We start from the raw sequence: 20285 nt of genomic DNA on the forward strand, positions 1-20285 counted from the left end.
AAGGGAGTTAATATTTCTTACTCGTTATAAGCAGGCAAAAGCTTCTGAAAATAAAAATAACTTCTTATTTAATGTATACTTTTTGGATACTAAGAGATTATAGGATATGGCAGCCCTGGAGATATGCTTTGGACTTTAAAGGAATATGTTCCCCAACTTAAAATAAATAAATAAATAAAAATAAATAAACTTGGTGTCCCCAGGAAACAGAAGAAGAACCCTGCTGGATCAGGCCAGTGCCCCATCTAGTCCAGCATCCTTTTCTCACAGTGGCCAACCAGATGCCTATGGGAAGCCCAGAAGCAAGACCTGAGTGCAACAGCACTCTTCCCCATTTATGATTGCTGAACTACAACTCCCATCATCCCTGACCATTGGCCATGGTAGCTGAGCTGATGGAAATGGATTCCAACATCAGGCTGACGAAGGCTGCCCTGTGGGGTCATATATGCACTAAGGCTGCAATCATAATCCCAACATCTCAGCTTGTACTGTGCTGAGCCTTCGCAGAGGCTTAATTTTGACCATTCAAAGGTGGAGGGGAGGGCAAAATGAAGGTGTCTCCAAAAATGGCAGTGTGGGTAGAACTTCATTCGTTTTGTAGGACCAGACAGTGGGGGGTGGGGGTTACCTCCATGGTCAGAGGCAGTATGCTTCTGAATACTAGTTGCTGGAAACCACAGGAGGGGAGAGTGCTGTCGCGCTCAGGTCCTGCTTGCAAGCTTCCCATAGGCAACTGGTTGGCCACTGAAAACAAGATGTTGGATTAGATGGGCCACTGGTCTGATTCAGCAGGCTCTTATGTAGTTTTATGTTGTAGTCTTACAGACTTAATGAGGTGGCTGAGGAGTCTTTCTTTTTCGTTCAAACGTTTTAGGAAAGCCCCACCCTAACTCACAGTGGCACGGGGTTCTTTGTAGAAGGTCTTCCAGACCGACTGCTCTTTCTGAAGTGATGATGTGATCAAAAGGTTAGGATTGTGAAACACACACTCCAAATATTCTTTGCAGAGAATATATACACACCTCCTTTGTGTAAAGACTAAGCAGCTAAGTTGCCCTGCCTGGCATGATTAATGGACTAATGTAGCATTTCTATCTCGGGTTAATTATTCATATGCAACAAAATGCAAAGGAAGCACCAATGGATATATTGTCTTGCTTGTTTTTAATCTCGAGTGTTATCTCTGCCCTGGGGAATAAGCAAAGCATTGTAACCTGATGCTGGTTCTGAGTACCACATTTTGTTTAACACAGCACATTGACTTGATCTGAATACGACACAGACATTTGATTGGATGGTGTGCTTGTGTGCAACTCCATATCTGTACACACCCTGTTTAGTTGAACTGCAAAATGAACGTGAAGTCATCACTCCTGTGTCTCCAGCTGTTATTTAAACTTGCATGATCCTCATCCAGCTACTTGACAAAATAAATTAACTGTCAGATTAACAAGACACAACCGCTGCATTACTCAGATTGTCCCAGCTACATAGCGGTCATTGGTTCCCATCCCCTTCCATGGTAGGGTTAAATTTTAAGTGTAATTTAATTGCTGGAGGCAGTAGTTCGATCTCCTGTCTGGATGATTGGTGTGTTTTACATATCGGGAGTGGAGGGCTGTCTCCTGAGTGGCTTCGTTTGTGTAGTTAAGTTTGGAAGAGGCTGGCACCAGCAATTACGAAGGATGATAGATCTACATGGAGAACTGGAAGCCTGGGTTATTGCTTTGCATGCAAAATCACCCTGTGAGAGAACCTCGCTAAATTTCTGCCTCCTTAGCACAGAGATCAGGCTTCCCCAACCTGGTGCCCCCCTGATGGTTTGGACTGCAAATTTTGTTCTGACAAGTTTCATCTAAAATGCTATGATGTTATTTCTTCCACAGGCTGTGCTGATCAGCGATAACAGACCACACTGATAAACGATATGAGCTTTGTGAGAACTGAGCTAATAGATCTGATCCAAACTCTTTGGCATGATCTCCTAACCATTTTTAGATAAAAGCTTTAGAAGAATTTACCAGGTCTATGACTGTGTAACAAAATTTGTGTTGTGATTAGAAGAGGTGAACAGCAAGTTTATTAAATCATTTTTTAGGGCTGTTTTGCGCATGGCATTTTACTTACATATACGGCAGAAAGGGGGGAAACAAGTATAGTGTACCACTGTGTATGAATGCATATGTATGTCTAATCCTTACCTATAGTGATTTTATCCCTTAGATTGGTGCCACCAACAAAGTTTATCAGAATTTCCTGCTCTTTAGTTACTCATATTTTTTTACAGTTTCTCTTGAACAAAATTAGCTCCCATAACAAGAAAGTCAGGAAACATTTTGTCGCCTTTTCACTGCATCCTTTTAATTTCTTCCCCTTAATAGGGTCCATCTCTATTGTACAACAGCTTCTTTGCTATGAACTTTTCCAATCAAACCAATAATTGCCTTGTAATTGTGCATCATATCCCTTGATGAAATCTAAAGAGATTAGATCAACTTTTAGAAATGTTAGCCTCTTCTCAGTATAAATCCAAGTCTTAAACCAATGATCCCTTGATTTAACTCACTGCGTTCAGAAGCAGCTTTTGATTGTTACATCTTTGTGTAAAGGCTTACCTGGCTGATACCCTCTTTGCCTTTCAGTGGATGAGAGCCAGGTGGACATCAGACCCGTGCTATGCATTTTTTGGTGTGGACGGCACAGAGTGCTCCTTCCTCATCTACCTCAGTGAAGTTGAGTGGTTTTGCCCTGTGCTGCCTTGGCGAAATCAGACAGTGACTCCACCTTCCACAATGCCACCACCCAGGGCACAGGTGAGACTTGTAGGCCTTGGATTGTGCCAGTCAAGAGACATTCTTACCTATTTCACAAAGGTGTTTTCATCTAAAGCTGGCTGGCTATGATGTTCTCTCACAACAGGAATAGAGAATGGTGTGCCAAGAGGTCCAGACTGTTTGTAAAACCTTCAGTGAGAGAAAAGATTACTGCTCCAGGCTGAGTGTGGGCAGGGCAAGAGAGGAAGAATATGCCGTGTGTGTGGTCATGTCTCAGGGGTTAGATAGAAACATTTGCTTAATAAACCTGTGCTCAGAGGCACGTTAACAAATTCTTCCAAACTACACAGGGGCCACATCCACACCAGACATTTATTCCACTTTAAACAGTCATGGTTTCCCTAAAGAATCCTGGAAAGTGTAGTTTGTGAAGGGTGCTGTGTGTTATTAGGAAATTACTATTCCCCTCACAGAGCTCCAATGGCCAGAGTGGTTTAACACTCAGCTCCTTTTCCCAAATAATTCTGGGAATAGGAGTTCTGTGGGAGGAATAGGGCATTTCCTAACAACTCTCAGCACTCTTTACAAACTACACTTCACAGGATTCTTTGGGGGAAGCTATGACTATTTAATGTGGAATGAATGTCTGGTGTGGATGTGGCCTTTATGTGAAAGACCAACGCAAATTGTGTTTGCATTTTTACAAATTTGTAGGCCAGTACATTATCTCAAAGAGGACATTCACCATAGCTGCCCAATTTCCCTGCTTTTAAAAGTTTCATAGAAGTATCTGTGGCTATAGGTACATTCTTAACCTGGATTTTTGTTTATTAGTGAATACTCTATTACATTCAAATTGTTAACCACTGGACATATTGAATGATCACTCTCTCTGAGAGCAACCTCAGCTGATGAGTGCTGATTGTAGGCAAAATGGGTTTGCTGAGAAACATAAGGGAGCTATTAACACATTCAGGGAAATCCCAAGGTTTTCAGAAATACAAAAAAATAGGGGAAAGCCTTAAGGGAGTATACACCACCACCTAATAGTCATAGAAAACTGAATGTCTAGGGGAGAGAGGGAATGGAATGAAGTATCCCAGAGGAGAGCATGGATGGATGGATGGAACCCTGAACAGAAGCACTGGATAAATTTTATTTACTTTAATCTGCAAGTTAACTATGGCCCCCATCTCACTATTAATTTTCAAGATGGCCCTCAATACTGAGACTATTGCCTGCTCCCTCAGTGTTTGTGGTTGCTCCAATCCTGAGGTATCAAGGTACTCCATAGGCAATGGAGAGAACAAAAAACATGTTAAGCCCATGTAATCTATAGGCACCTCAGGAGCTCCTTACCCAGGTCATTGGGCCTTGCACTAACAGAAGAGTCTGTTTTTTTAATCCCCTAGGCAACTTTTCAGAGGGACCTCTCCTCCCTACTGGAGCTGATTGGCAGTGGCAAGGAGTCTTTGATTTTCATGAAGAAAAGGATCCGGCATTTAGCCACACAGTGGCTGAGAGCCTCACATAAACTGGAACTGAAGCTGGAGGGCAAACAGAGAAATCAGAAACAGGTATAACATCAAATCAGCTACTTGTTCCTTGTGTGTGGCAGAGTCAGAGCAAGACTGAGAGTTTAGCTTGCCGTCCTCTGCGCATTTGCTTTGTTGTCTTAATGTCCGCCTCCTTTGTATGTTCAGTATTGAGATCTTGCTCTCTCTCTCTCTCGCTAGATTTTGATTCACATTGGCTTCTTAACAGAAGAATCGGGAGATGTTTTCAGCCCTCGTGTGTTAAAGGGAGGCCCGCTGGGGGAGATGGTCCAATGGGCAGATATTTTGGCTGTTCTTTTCATCCTGGGCCATAGCCTGAAAATCACAATTTCTTTGAAGGAACTCCAGAGGTGGGTTTGTTGATGAAATAGAAGTTGAAAGATTGCCTTTGCTTTGAAACATGTCTCAGGACTGTTGTTCTTGACCCTCATCATGATAGTACTTGATTTGCAGCAGTGGGGAATCTCAGGCCCAGGGACAGCATGCAGCCCTCCAGTCCTCCCTCTCTGGCCCTCGGAACTCTCCCCAGGATACATCATTCACTGGCCCCGCTTTGCACCCTCCTTGAGTGTTTTTGCCTGGCTGAACGTCTCCTTGAACTCTGATCGTGCTCCTTGCTTGCCTGGATGGAGGGCGGAGAGGGATGCGCAAGAGTGTGCAGAAACTAGTTTACTGCACAAAGGTAACATGCACAGTCATTGTCCCACCCACCTTTCCCTCTGCCCCACCCACCACGGGTACCCAGAGGGTTGCCCGGAAGCAACAGAAACCCTTAAACTGAAAAGGGTTCCTCGCCCTTGAATTATAGGGTGGATGGAGAGGCTCTTGCCCTTTACGTCTTGGGTCAGCTGTCTTAGCTACTGTTTGTAGAAGGTTTTGCTGGGAGCATGAGGCAGTTAAAACTTGGGGGAATTACAAGTGGAACTGTGGAGTTCATTCAAAGGCCCTCCTCTTTTTCTCCCATAGTTTGAGCCCTGAATCGATGGTATAAGTAATTCAGTTTGAAGAGGATGATCTACTGGTTTGTTTGTTTTTTCACTCTAAAATATTTTTTCCCCTCAGATAAAGTTGCCTGTAGCTTATCAGTCTGAAGGGAATTAAAGTTCTTGCTTTGTTCTCCTGGAGTACTAAGCAGTCAGAGTCAAAATGGGAGGGGGGGGGCAAAGGCAGTGGTGGATGGGTGACCAGGATGGGGTGCAGATCCACCACCCCTCCCAATCTGCCAATTATAACTAAAGTTGTGCCAAATGTTCACCTATTTCTATGTGCGTAGGGGGCAAAAGTTGTGATTCTGGGTCCCTGAAATGTTTCACAAAATAAATCCTTACCACTAAATACGTTTCACTTTTTTATGTTTACTATCACTGTTTTCCCAGTCTGCTACTACACCACTTTCCCCCTTCATTAGGGGTTCCTTTCTCCCTCATAGAATTATCCCAGCCAATCAGGAACCTCCTAACAAAGAAAACAGGGCCGGCTCCAGGCATGCGGGGCCCTTGGGCATCAGCTTGCCCTGGCCCCCGGTGGGTGGGTGTGCGCGTGCGTAAGTGCATGTGCGCAGCCTCCCTGCACCCCCCATGGCCCCCCTACCTGTCTAGTCTTTACCATTGCCCTTAATGAAGATGGCGGCCATGGTTTCCCTAAGGGGAATGAAGCCTCCGCCGCTATCTTTGTTGATGGCACACGTGCATGCTACACGCGCACATCTCTGCCATCAACTAAAATGGCGGCAGCGGCTTCAGTACCTTAAGGAAGCTGCGGCCACCATCTTCATTAAGGGCAATGCTAAAAAGCCGGCTGACAGGTAAGTGGGGGGCGTGGGGGGTACATGGATCATGGAAGGGGAGCGGAGGGCCCCTTAGGGGCCCCTGTAGCTCCGGGGCCCTCAGGCCAGTGCCCAACCTGGCCACCCTTTAGAACCGACCCTGAAAGTAAAGATGCAACATGGCTGCATATCTATTGAGAGCAAACAAATTTGGCTTACCAGGAGGAAGTGATGCTTCTTGGACTGATCTCAGGGATGATCCTAGCCAATCCAAAATGTGAGGACAAATGAAGTTTATTCAGGGCAACACTTTCTGAATAGGCAGGCATTTTTGTTCCTTTGCAGTGATTTCTCCACCTCCACAAAAAAAACCCCTGCTCAAATGGTGGGGCACCTTTAATCACTATTGAAAGTGTAAGTAAAAATTGCCCCCCTCATTTCAACTCAGCCCTACTTATAACTTAAACTGAGCAACAGAAAGCAGTTGTCCTAAATAGTGGGGATTGCTCCTGATTGCTCGTGATGAGGGTTAAGAACAAGAAAGAGCAAACAGTTTCACACAGGGCTGTGTTGACTGGTGTTTAACAGTTGTTGATTCAGTCAGAATAGCATGCTCCTGTGTCATTCTAGCTTTTTGCCATTCTAAAAAACACAATTAAAAAAATGAGTGCTTAGTGTCAAAGCAAACATTACAAGAAACATTGTTAAAATGTTACAAGAGACAGTTCCCTGTTCCTTTCTGTAATGTCTGGTATGACTAGAAGCAAGATGAAATTTCTCAGGAGTCATTTTTCTGAGAAAATATCTGAGATTTTCTTTTTTTCCCCTTCCCCCACCATTAAAAATAATACTACTTTGCACATTTTTCTCTGAATGTTCTCCACCATCCTTTTTGATGTGGTGGCCACCATTTCCCGCCACCATGCCCAAAACAACACAAAATCCAGAGAATTGTAGAGGATGAAATATGGTGGCCAGGCTGCCAACACAGTTGTTGCTTAGGAGAAAAGGAAAAAAGCTGAACTATTTTCACTGCTAATGGTGAATCAAATCCTCCAGAAACCATTTGAGTATTTCTCTTCCCCCTGGAGAAATTCAGTGAAATGGTCCCTCCTGGCCCCAATTTCTGTGGCCACTAATGGAATGGAGAATTTTGAGACGCCGTTTTCACGCAGCTTTAGGTACAAATGATCCATGATTTCTGACTAGGGGTGGGGAAGAAATTTGGTTCAGCTCACATTTGAAGGAACCTACCTAATCTACCCTGCCAAAAAGAAAAGATAAGTGAGCCAAAGCACCCCTATTCTTCAAAATTCAAATTCTCAGAATTTTGCAGTGCATTTCTCCAGCCAAGTAATGCCTAGAAGCATACATATATTAGGGTAAAGTGTGCATAAAAAGGCATATATTCATAAAGAGAGCATACAAAAATGCTCTGTGTTAGGGAAAATTGAATTCTGGATTTTCTGGCAATTCCTTACTAAGATTGCCTAATGTACATTAGGCAAAACTATATACAAAAATGTGTATATTAGAAGACATTTGCAGTAAAATCCTGATGAATTTTTATGTGGACTTTAAAAATAACCCTCAACCTGATGTGAAAATGTGGAAAACTGAACTTAGGAATGAGAAACAGAGAGAAACCAACATTGACAAATTCACCCATTCCTAGTTTTCACGTCATTACACTGTACATTTGTTTGGCTGTAGCCAGTGATGTAGGGCTGGGATGGAGGAATGCACACTGCAGTGGTGTCAGAACGCAGGGTCAGTCCTTACGAAGGGGAAGGGGGTGAAAAGGACCCAAAATGCTTCATTTGGCATCCATCCCCTTGCCAGTCCAGTAGTGGATATTCCATTTAGCAAAAGTCTAGCAGCTGTTCTATAGTTCTCTCTGGCACAATTCAAGCCCCTTCTTGTAGTCAGAACAGTAGAAGGAGATTTCTCTCTGATGCCTGTGGGACACTCAGGTCTCCTGAAGTTCATCAGCTCTGCTTGTAACCAGTAGGGGATCTTCTTCCCTTTTGCCAGCCATTCCCACCGCCGCTTGAACTCAATTTTCTCTTCCAGTCGCATACCTAACAGACAATACACTCTACTGTTGCAAGTGGTTTCCTACCAGCAGAGGATCTGAAAAAAGCATAATTTCTTTTGCTTCTCTCTTAATTTACTGTGGCATGCTCAGGTTTTGTAACGCAGCACAAACCCACTAAGTGTCTCCTTTTGTAACATTTTAAAGGGCAGGAGAAGGGCCTTCTGTTCAGTGAAGCCATTTGATTTTTTTATGCTCTTTGTGGAGTATTCCTTGCAAATCATTTCAGCTCCTTGCTGTATATCACAGCTATAGAATGCTTAGTAGGATGAAGGACATCCAGTTAGGGAGCTAACAGAGACTTTAGTAGGAGACATGACTCGGAAATCCTAGTAGGACTTAAGAATATGAAGTACTTAATTATTACCACTCCTGAACCTTGAGGCCGGGCCTTGGGCAGAAAGAGCAGTGTTGCCTGTGGAAGGGCAATTTCAGATACTTAGTGATTATCCCTTTGCTTCAGAGGGTGGTGATTTGCTCTTGTGCTGTACCATGACTCTGCTAGCTGATTTATACTGAGGATGACGATAGGCAAAAGGGCCATGTCTCCAAGAAAGCACAGCTGGGTGGTCCTTTCCTGGAGACGTGACTCTTTTCCTTGTTCTCATCCTCAATATGAGACAGGAGCTGCACTGTCCTGTACCCAAAGCCTATTTTGGTTTGTTCATGGAGATACAGAGCATTTAATTCCTGTTAGCTCCCACTTAGGTTGTTCCATTTGCCGCAATCCAGTGCTTCATTCAATGAGCATCCTCCATGACATCCCTAAGACCTTTTTCTGAACATGTGATTTCTCCCTGTGCCCTAGAATGGGGACTTCGGACAAAGTAAATGGACTGAATTAAGGGCCACAGCTTTATTAAGTAAACTAATGGGTGAGCTTGAGAATTCTTTTTAGTGAATGCTACCCTTCCCCTTTCTTTGTGCCGTTTTCCTGTTGCCAAGGCAAAGGGGTAGGAAGAAATGTCTCCTGCTGCTTGCCTTGGCTATGCAGTCCCACCCTGGCTCAAAGAATGTGATCAGTGTGCAGGAAGAATAGGCAACGCATGCTCTTCAGATGTTGTTAGACTCCCAAATCCCATCAGCCCCAGCCAGCATGGCCAATAGTTAGGTGTGTGGTGGCCACCATTTCCCTCCACATGCCACAACACAATGCAAAATCCAGAGCATTGGGGGGGGGTGCAGTATGGTGGCCAGGCTGCCAACATAGCTGTTGCTGCGTTTGCTGCCATGTGCTGCTTCCACACGGAGTGGCAGACCAACTGCATCTGGAGAGACACAGGTTCTGTGGTGTGCTGAGGAGGCCCTGGGCAGTGTCACCATTCCTCTGTCAATAAGCTTGTGGGGCGGCAATGAGTTTTTCAGAATCAAAGGAGCTCCCCAACCCAGCAAGCTGTGAGAGGTTAACCTTCGAATGTACCCTATCGTTCTCTTGTCTGCAGAGAACCTGCTCGTTGTGACCCAATTAAGCAGTGTGGTAATATAGCCAGTGTGATATAGTGGTTAAAGTATTGGGCTAGGGCTGGGGAGAGGCAGGTTCAAATCCCCACTCAGTCATGAAGATTACTGTGCAATCTTGGGCCAATCACTACTTCTCAGCTTAAGGTATCTCACAGGGTTCTTGTGAGGACAAAGAAGTGGTGTGTGCGTGTGTGTGTGACCATGAGCACCACTTGAAGCCCTTTGGAGGAAAGGTGAAACATAAATGTAATAAAATAAAAGGTTTCCTGACACCCACCAGTGCTGTAAGTGGTAGTTGTGGGAAACCCTCTCCATGGCCAAACAGGGACACCCTCCCCCACACAAATCTTATTCAACCCTGAGAAGCAATCAGTTAATCCTGTGCTGTCCCAGGTTGGATGGGTTGCTGCAGCTGCCTCAGGCAGAGAATGAGGTATTGCTGTTTTAAGATTATGCACACATGGTAGCGTCCTATTGGCTGGGGAACCCACGACTGCTTGCTGGACCAACTCCAGCCTAGGACATCATCCTTCAAGGGGAGGGGCAGAATCACCTCACCTGTTTTGTGCAGGCAGCAGAGTTTCCTTGGAGCCCAGAAATGTGAACATTAAAAAGGAATCAATTGTTGGTATTATCTCTACCACATAATTACAATTTCACCACTAAACATGGCCACCAGATTTCCTTTCCCAGGTTGCTCTCTCTCCAAACATCAAGCTAATTCCTAGGTTTTATTTGGTCTACTCCCCAAAGTCTGCTTTCACCACATGCTTAATGCTGCAGCTTAAACATATTTGCATAACTCTCTAAATTTGCCCAAGAAATTCTGGTCAAAGAATGCAAAAACTTAACTTGAATGTAGCATTCCTTTAGTGTGAATGTTGTTGGGTCCTGGACATCAGGACTTACGGGAAAAGTTAGCATTTCTTTCTTACGTGTGTCTGGGAGAATATAGCAGTTCTGACCTCAGTCAGTGATGATGTGAAGACAAAGTGTCTGGCTCCCCTTCTTGGCACCTGTAGTTAAACTAGATGCATATTTTTTATTGTTTTGTCCCGTCCCCCCATTCCCTTGCATTTCTTAGTGAATTCGCTAGCTTCTTTTTTATGCATCCTGGCAACCAAGAGGTGAAATGTACATGATTATCTGGTGCAAACCATGCAAAGGAAGGGTTGTAACATCAGCAGCAATTTGCAGCTTCCAGGCAAGAGAGTGTAAGTGTCAAGCTGAATCAGTTAGGGTCCAGATGAGATTCCTTTGCTCCTAACGTTTGTGCTGTGTACGGAGGGGTCACAGTCAGAAATAGACACAGCTGGTTGTGCCTTGTGCAGTACAGGACAAAGCCTTCTCCCATCCCAGTGGAACAGAGATGCAAATAATTTGGGATCTGCAAATCAGAGTTAGAGATGACCCTAAGGGCTGGTTCTTCACACCTCCATCATCCTTTGGGAGGAAGAGCAGGATATGCATCTAATATAAAATTGATTCAAATCATCGTCATTTGATGACAGCAACACCATGGTTTGTGTGTGTAAATGGGCCATCACAGATAGAAAACTACAGCTAGAATTCTCATTGTTTCTCACATTGTCTGGAAATGCAATGCTTTTTAATGGAGTGGAAAGCAGCTGCAAGTGAATATATGCAATGTGCTTGCATGTGTGAACTTGGCTTCAAGAAATAGCTCATTCTGCCACCAGTAGAATCAGCTGGACCTCTGTTATTGCATTCAGAAAGAGAAGGATTGACCCAGTTATCCTCTGTATCACCCTTTACATACAAATCACCTGTTTAATTTGTGATCCTGAGATATCATTATATTGGGAAGTGTCACTGATCTCATTTAAAGCCTCTGTGGAGGGCAAGGACATCATTCACATTCCCCCCCCTCCCATGCTTCTGTGCTGGGAAGTGTGGAAGACAATGTGAACGAATCTGTGCCTCATAGAGGCTTTTTAGTATGGTCTTCTGACACTGTTAAGGGAACAATAATAATCTTTATTGTTCCTGTCAATGACCAGCATGGTTAAGGGAACAATTGCAGCCAAAAGAGCTTCAGAATCTCCAGGTAAGGTTGGGAATGTCCCCTGCCCAAGACCCTGGACAGCCGCCACCAAACAGTTTTGACAATACTGGGCTGGATGCATCAGTGGTCTGGCACAGTTTCCTATGTTTCTAATAACACTGGCTTTCCTGTTAGAATGACAGAAGATCATGGGTCCTTTTCACCCCCCGTCTTGCACTTCTAGAGCGCTCTGCTCCATTCCCCGGACAGTCTTGCACAAATATTTCTTGTAACACTGGCAACAGAAAAGCAGAGGTTGGTTAGAATGAGGGAAGAGATTTGATAAGTGCCCACATAGCAACTAGAAACTAGGTTGTTCCTCTTCACCTTTTTAATTTAGGCATAAACATTCTTCCATTTGGGGTGAGTTAGAAAAGGGTATTCTTCGGGACAGTTACAACAATGCAGTTAGAGGTCAACAAGAACAGAAACAAAGTCTGTTGTTGAGACTTAATAAAATAAGCGCACAGCAAACCTTTAACTATCCCTCAGTGGGGCCTGTGTAGTTATTGAGGCTGTACGGAATTGTCTGTGCTTCTTTGGTTTATTATGCTACAGAAATGTGTGCCTCACATGCAACCAAGCACCAAACTTTCAAAGGGAGGCATTTGAATTACTTTTGGCAGATGAAAGGTTTTTTTTATTTCCGTGGTTTGTTTTTCTCCTCACAAAGCAAGAAAAGCATCAAGGCTCACAATTTTAAATCACTTTAAATAATATGCAGAATGTGCCTGCATGAGGACTCTTTGCACAAATCAAGACCTTGTGTGTGTTGCTAATGAACAACAGCAATGCCACAGATAATTATAGCACCATCAAATGGTTGTCTATGATCCAAAGGACACGTATATAAGTTCCCAAGTTAAACCCAATTTTCTTTTTTTCTCTTTTTCTTTTCTTTTCTTTCTTTGTTTCTTTTTCTTTTTTGCAGTTTCCTCTTTCAAAGCTGGACCCACAGACCCCCCCCATTTCAATTTCAATTGTAGTTCAGCATTCAGTTTTGGAGTGTCTTGCAAGAGTGATTTTAAGATCACCTGTCACCATTACACCATTAGGCATGATAACTTTGTTCCCATGTGTCCCTTTAAGCTACTCTTATATTAGATTGTTGTGGGGAGGAAGTAGCAGTGTTAGGGCAAGCACTGAAATTCACCAAAAACTTGTGCATGAAACAGTTATATACTGTTATTTTTGAAGGTCGTGTGATATAGTGGGCAATGTGTCAGATTTGGGCTGAGGACCTGGGTTTTTTTTTTATCCCTGCCTAGCCATGAACCTCACTTGATGATACTCTCTCAGCCTAACTAAAGATAATTCTGAAATCCTCATTGTCTGAATTTCCCCCTAGTTTTAGGAATACAAGAAGCTGCCTTAAACTGAGTCAGACCATTGGTCTGTCTATTGTACTGTCTACACTGACTGGCTGTGGCTCTCCAGGATTTCAGACAGAAGTCTTTCTCAGCCCTACCTAGAGATGCTGAGGATTTGACCTGGGACATTTAGCGTGGAAAGGAAGTTCTCTACTACTGAGCTATGACCCCTCCCCAGGTCTGGAGTTCCTGATTTTCCAGTCTTGTTTTCCAGTGTGGTGTGGATGGACTTATGAATTTTCCACTGTTTCTTCCCCCCCCCATTTATTTTATAGACAGAGTATTGTTGTGCCATAGCTTTCAGTTCCTTCACTTCATTTGGATCTAGTCTCCTCCTATATAGATTATCATTATGCAAGTGTCCATTGACAAAACATGGAGGGGGGGCTCTTGATATAATTATATATGGCTACATCCTGTTTATTTGTGTGTGGTGTTCACCACTGCACAAGACAGTGTGTACTCTTCCATATAATGCTGAACAAAAACAATGTTGGTGTGACCATATGAATGATCATATCAAAACTGCTTTCTCTTGTCTTTTTTAGCAGCATTTTATCAGGCATACACAGTCACACACATGCACTGGCAACACAAAAATGGGGTGGGGGGAATACAAACAAAAAGAATTGAAAACTGCAGCTAAATACTTATTCTCCAATTCCAGAATTAATTATAGAAATTAAGTTGAATGAAATTAATGAGAGTGAAGTATAGCATAGAGAGAGCTTCTGAAACAATTAAGGAATATAGTACAGGAGGAAATCTGCACATCCCTAAGCCTAACACACCTCACAGAGTTATTGTGGAGACAAAATGTGATAGTCCCCATGTATGCTGCTTTGAATTCCATGGAGGAAGGGCAGAATACAAATAATGTACCCCTTTGGATTATCATTTTTTGCTGATAAATGACAGGTCATCCATATAAGAAATCATAGGCATTAACACCTGTGGCAAGCACAGCAAATTCAGATTAAAAAGGGGGATTGTATAAACAAAGTCTGGTTAATAGGGGCCCTATTGTATTTCACAGGAATATAAGAAAAGACCTGCTGTTAAAAATCTGTTAAAATTTAGGAATACCTAAATCTATTTTCTCAAGGGTCAGAATTTTGTTTAAGGCACAATCCCGGAAGCAAGCACTGTGATCATCACCCATCTTTGCTCAGAAAGAGATTAAACTGTTACATTTCCTATGTTACATTTTTATAGAATGGAAAGATATGCATATGTACATGCTGGTGCCTCACCAGTTTCATAATATTGGGTTTCTTGTTGGAGATGATTTGGGCAAGGCATATAAAGCAGTCTTTCTAGCACCATCTCTGTGGTTTGTGGAGACTGGAATAAGCATCGCTCAGATGTGTGCTCTCTATGGAATCCCATGTCAGGAGAGTTTCTTTATATTTTATTGTAAAGTGTACATCAGAGACACTCTTAATCTATAATGTGATGTGAGACTGAGTCTAATTCCTCAAAAAGCATGTACTTTGCAATAGCTGCGCTTTGTTTGTTCGCTTTATATGGAGAACTTACATGATGTTATCATGAAAACATAGTCCTCTGTTTTCTCTTTTCTCAGTACACAGAAAATCCAACTTACAAAAAACAACTGAACCCTAGCTCAATCAGGGATGGCACTATACTTAAGTGGGCCCTTGGCATATTGTCCACAGATGCCCTGTCTTGTCCTGTCCTGTCCCTGTTGCTGATTCTTCCCCCCACCAATACTGCTAATCAGATAACATTTTAAAAAGTGATAAGAAAAAAATTAAAAATGTTCATGCTCAAGTGAATTCTCACTTCCATGCCTATGCATGCCCCCTGGTGTGGACAGAACATAGCAGGATGTACACATACAAACAGTGTTATAGCCGCCAAAGTGTGGTAAGTCAATTGCAATGTTATATGCAGAGCTTGGAAAAGTTACTTTTTTGAACTACAACTCCCATCAGTCCAATCCAGTGGCCATGCTGGCTGGGGCTGATGGGAGTTGTAGTTCACAAAAGTAACTTTTCCACACTCTGGTTATATATTGCTTACAGTGGAAGAGCAATGATTGGATAGCAGAGGGATTTACCAGTCTGGAAGCACTTTGGGTAGTAGTCCCATTGCTCAGGGGAGAAACCTCAGATGTAAATAAGCCTTAAGTAACTTGAAGAGAAGACAAAGCAGTGAGTAAAATATTATTGTAACTGTCAGTGTCATGCCTCTCCATAAAGTAAGGCATCCCAATAGGCACAGATGGAAGGTGGTGCATTTTCCAGGAAGATATAAGACCTCAAGCTGTATTAATGGTATAATTACACCTGTTTTCTCTTAATGGGAATATTTTCAAGGGACCACATCTCTCTCTCTCTCTCTCTCTCTGTCTCTCTCTCTTAAGTGGTGGAAATTTACATAACTTTATTAACAGCTAATGCTCAGGCCTCAAATTTCCTTCTAAATGCAATTGCTGCCAGACTGCTTATTATGTACAGACAAATCCATTTGCATTGCAATTTGTAATAAAGCTGATCAATTTTTAAGTTGGTAAGTGGCAGAGAAGTAAAGAGATTGAGAAAATATGAGGTGTATGTGAAAGAGAGGCAGAAAGAGAGGCTCCACTGTATGCTTTGCATATCACTGGAGGGGAAAAAAACTAGAGTGATTTACAGTTGGCTGATTATGTTCATTTGTGTCACTACCTGGAGACATCTGAGCATCTAGCTATGCCCAGGATTGGTTTTCACCAATATACAAACCAGCAAATTATAGATGTTGTTGCCCGCTGCCATAATCATGGGATTTGTTGCTGACTAGATCTGTGACTCACCTGTATGTTCTCTCCATGTCAGCATGTCAGATACTGCTAGTGTGTGTGTGTCAGGGGGGTGTAGATGTACTTGTGAATTGTCCCATTTTATCCTAGGTCATTATACAAAGGATAGGTGGCATCTCAGGGATTTCAGGTACATTTGTGTTTCTTAAGAATGCATAAAGGTATAAAGCATGCTTTTCTTTTTGCTTTTAGCAAAATGTGTAGCAGAACAAAATGCTACATAGAAAATAAAACACTGTAGCTCAGGTAGAATATATATGGAAAATTGTCGCTGCTGTGCCAAATGTAAGTTATCTATTGCTCAGGCTCCAAGGCTTAGCCTTAAATGGTACCTAGTCCATTGTCCTTGTTCTTTTGCCTTTCTGCTGAATATTTTAAACTAATGCTTGTATTAGTTTTATGAAACAAATTTATTGCCATATAGCCCCTTGAGCACAGTATGCTCTTTGCTCTTTGCTCTTTGCTTGTGACAGAGTAAAATTTGGATACTCATAGCCTGTATTCCTTTGGCATAGGAGGTATAAGACTAGTGGAAAGTTTAGTCCCTCCCTGCCTTTGCATCCCAACAATTCTGTGATAGTACCCTTCAGTTCTCCAGCCTCAGTCCCATGAATGCGTTTATTGTTTGGATTTAATAGTATTAGCTGTAGCTAAACTGCCTGTCCAGGGTAAATTGCTTCAGATCTTTTTAAGTGGGAAGCAAATGTACAGATTTAATGAACTAAACTAAGGTGTGGGAAACTCAACGTAAATGTATGTAGTTACGTAGCAAAAACAGACTGGCAGCACAAAGATTCCCTTTTTCTTTCCCCATTTGTGAAAGAGCTGGAAAAAGAGGTGAATCAGGATGTGGATTGTTTGAAGGACTGCTCCTAGCAATGATTCCTTCCTTTACAATGCTATGAGGTTCGGTGGGTGTAGTTTGCTCAAGCCTGCAGTTTGGCACAGAGAACAGCTAGAAGGGGACAAGCAGCATCTTCTTCTCTGCCCCCAAATGAGTGAATCTCACAAGCACATCCCCATATTCATATGGGGGAAGAACTGTGACATCCGTCTGTGTAGAGGGAAGTGTCTCAGTCAGACCCCCTTTGGTTATTGTGCTTTTGAAGGCTTGGAAAATATTCCTCTCTGACAAGCTGAAGGGCTGTCCAAAAGCTCTTGGTGCTGAATAGCTGCTGTTTTGTTAACCTACTCAAAGAGCCACATTAGATGTGGTGTTTACCTTTTCTTTGAATTCTGTGCTTGGAATTCTCCTTTTTTAAAAATAAAATAAAATAAAAATAAGAGCAGTGGGGGGGCTGGTCTGGGTCAGGGCTGTGGTGTGAGGCAAAGGATGGATTAACCCTTTCCATTTGCCATTTTCCTTTCTGAAGATACCCCCCCACCATCACCTAGTAGCAGCTTGTGCAGGAGAGAATATTTTCAATAGTAATTAGCACTGGGAAAAGATTAATGCCCCTTCCCTGTGCCATGGTCTCGATCTGAACGAGATCTCCCTCCTACCATGGCTGTTGTTAGTTAAAAAACAGCCAAGGAGAATCTCAAGCACAGGATTCGACAGCACATTGAACATCAAACCTAGCTTGCCCCAAAGGCTCAAATTAGAAATGACAAAGCTGTCTTCCATGTGTCTGCCCTCTTCATGTGTAAAGTGGTGTATAAATGGAGCATGTGAGAGAGGAGCACTGAACTATCCCTTTCCTCACCTTACCTCAGTCCATTGTTCCAGGTACTTCTCTCCCTTCCCATCTCTGATACCAGAAGTGAGCTGGAAAAGAAGAAAATGGTCTCAGGGGAGAAAAGGCAAGGAAGAGGAAATGTTCAGCAGCCCTCTCCTTTGTGTTCATTTTCTGCTAAGGAAACACTGCCCACTTCCCCACTGTATAAATGGTTGAGAAAGGTGTGTGAAAAGAACAAGTATCTGCCACAATCACATCTAGTTTGGCCCTAGATGTGAAGAGTTGATGGTACTGTTTCCTACAGGAGGACACTGCAGTAGCATGCAAGGCTCTTTCATCTATATATGGCAGATCCTTCTTGCTTTTTCTGCGGTAGGGATAGCTGTCTGTTGTTCAGAACCCATGGCAACAGACATTCTGTGGTATATTTTCAAAATGTAAAGATGCCTGCTTAAATCCATTCATTGCCAGTTAGAAAGATTATAAAATCTGTTACCTTTAATTAAAGAGAAAACTCTGTTTCTTGAAACACACTACTGATTAGATTTATTGACTTCGTTTGCATGAGGGATGCAGATAAGCAGGTTTATACCATTGTAAATTCTGAAAAAGAATGACTTTTGCCCTTTTGAGTTTGATTCTCTAAGAAATGTAAGTGCATAAATAAGGAGGAATCAGTGAGCTGTTAAATGTTCTTTCTTCATAAAATCTGTTGGTTTTGTTCCAATTTGGGGAGTTCTTAACTGGGTTATTTGCAGGATGTGTGTGTGTGATTTCTACCTGTTAAAGTGAACCAGAGCCTCATTATATAATTGTCTCAGATTTAAAATAGGCACTTGTGTGAGCTTGTATGCAGAGAGCATCCTGTTCTGTGATTAGTCATCATTTGACACCTGTGCACAGTCTAAATGGGTCCACACGGGGGGGGGGGATAGAAGCACAACAGCAAAGTTGACAGAGTGAATCAAGCATGCACTGAAGGCAGTTGAAGTGGAAGCCCTTGATTAACATGCCACTGCCACACTGAAGAACTGTTTTTGTCCCTCCCCCCTCTTCTCTGGTGGATTTCACTCCACACTTGGGATGCAGTAACAATATCCATCTTTGCCAGAGATGACTTATCTCTGAGGTTCACAGACAGCAATTTCAGAATATGCTAGATTGCACAAAGTGTCAAGCTTTTTCAAACATGCTTCTCAGGGAAGAAAGATCCCCTTATATCTGCAACCTTCGTTGCAATTGACATAAGAACCACCATGACCTGTGCAATCAATATGATTCTTCTCCCATTACTCAGGTGAGCAATTCCAACTGATGGCATGCACAGTTCTGCACTTCACAGGAGCAAATGATAAATACAGCTCTGGTTGTGATACTGCTTTCTGTAGCTGTCCTCTTTGCATGGTGGAGGAGCAAGCGCATCTTCCTCTCACCCACCGTGAAGGGATGAGCAAATCTGTCTGTTTTGGCTGCTCTCAATTTCTCATTTTTCTCATTAACTGAATCTTAAGTTCAGTTCTCCACATTTTTACATCACTTTGCATCTTTTTTTAAAAAAAAATCCTCAAGAAAATTAATCTCCATTTTAGTGCAAATTTTTCCTTATATTTTTGTATACAAATATCCTAATATACACAATTTTGTAAAGCCATTTTCCCTAATACAATGAATTTTTGTATGTTATTTCCATGAATGTATCTGTTTTTATGCACACCTTACCCTAGTATATGCATTTGTGTACATATTACTTGGGTGAAAAACTGCATTGCAAAATTTGGAGAAGTGTGGATTTTGACAAGTGGTTGGGTTTTGGTTCACATATTGTTCCAGAAAGTGCAAATTAGGCAGGTTTGCCTTTGAATGTGAACTGAATCAAATTTCTTCCCCATCCCTACGCACCACACACATGAGTTCATGTATGAAGATATTCCATACCATTGAGCAATAGCAGAATTCTTCTGCTCCCCACCCCAGGAAAAAAAAGTTTGTGGTTGTTATATGACTTCAAATCAATTACAACTTATGGCAACCCTATGAATGAGCGACCTCCAATAGCATTTGTTATAAACCACTGTTCAGATCTTGTAAGTTCAGGTCTGTGGCTTCCTTTATGGAATCAAGAGGAGATTTCATGGACTTGTACTTCCACTCTCTGTTCTTTAGCGTTACACTGTTCAGCCCTTGGGGAAACCCAGAAAGCCACGAGGGATATAGGAAACAGTGACAAATATAATTAGATGTCTGGCCTCTAAGAAGAAATGAACAGATTAACTGGAGGAAAAGGCAAATCAAAAGTCAGAGGAGCTGAAGTTGGAACACCTGTCCCCAACTATCATGGGAAGACTTGGAACTACCTCGATTAAAACAAAAACACAAAAAACAAAACAGGCACTCTGGGTTCATCAGTCTACAAAGTCCTTTCTTCCCATCACTTCCAATGTTACCACTGATGTACAGTTCACAAGGGCTAGCAGCAGGGATGCAATTAATGCTGATGTTATTGTATTGACCTTCCCTCTGTAAGGAAACAGATGTTCCCTGAGATCAGTTTTGTGCTGGATGTTTCAACTCAGGGAGCAATAGCTTGGAAGTTAAAACCCAGGTTAATTTGAAAATAGGTCAATGGGATGTGAAGCTAACCCTGCTGTAATCTGAATCTGTCATATCAGCACCAAAATGGCTCCCTTGGTTGA

The 20285-nt window shown here is 42.5% G+C and overlaps 1 protein-coding gene across 2 annotated transcripts in view; it reads left to right on the forward strand.

Moving 5' to 3' along the window:
• The window catches only part of MGAT5B (alpha-1,6-mannosylglycoprotein 6-beta-N-acetylglucosaminyltransferase B), a 284082-nt gene that overhangs the window by 191531 nt on the left and 72266 nt on the right, over window positions 1-20285 (forward strand). For both annotated transcript variants that reach the window (XM_061621826.1, XM_061621825.1), the window contains exons 6-8: window positions 2646-2816; window positions 4190-4354; window positions 4514-4683. In XM_061621826.1, coding sequence (XP_061477810.1) covers window positions 2646-2816; window positions 4190-4354; window positions 4514-4683 — 506 coding nt within the window. The remainder of the gene's footprint in view (window positions 1-2645; window positions 2817-4189; window positions 4355-4513; window positions 4684-20285) is intronic.

This window comes from Rhineura floridana, chromosome 3 (assembly GCF_030035675.1).
Source record: "Rhineura floridana isolate rRhiFlo1 chromosome 3, rRhiFlo1.hap2, whole genome shotgun sequence".
In the NCBI taxonomy this organism is placed as follows: Eukaryota; Metazoa; Chordata; class Lepidosauria; order Squamata; family Rhineuridae; genus Rhineura; species Rhineura floridana.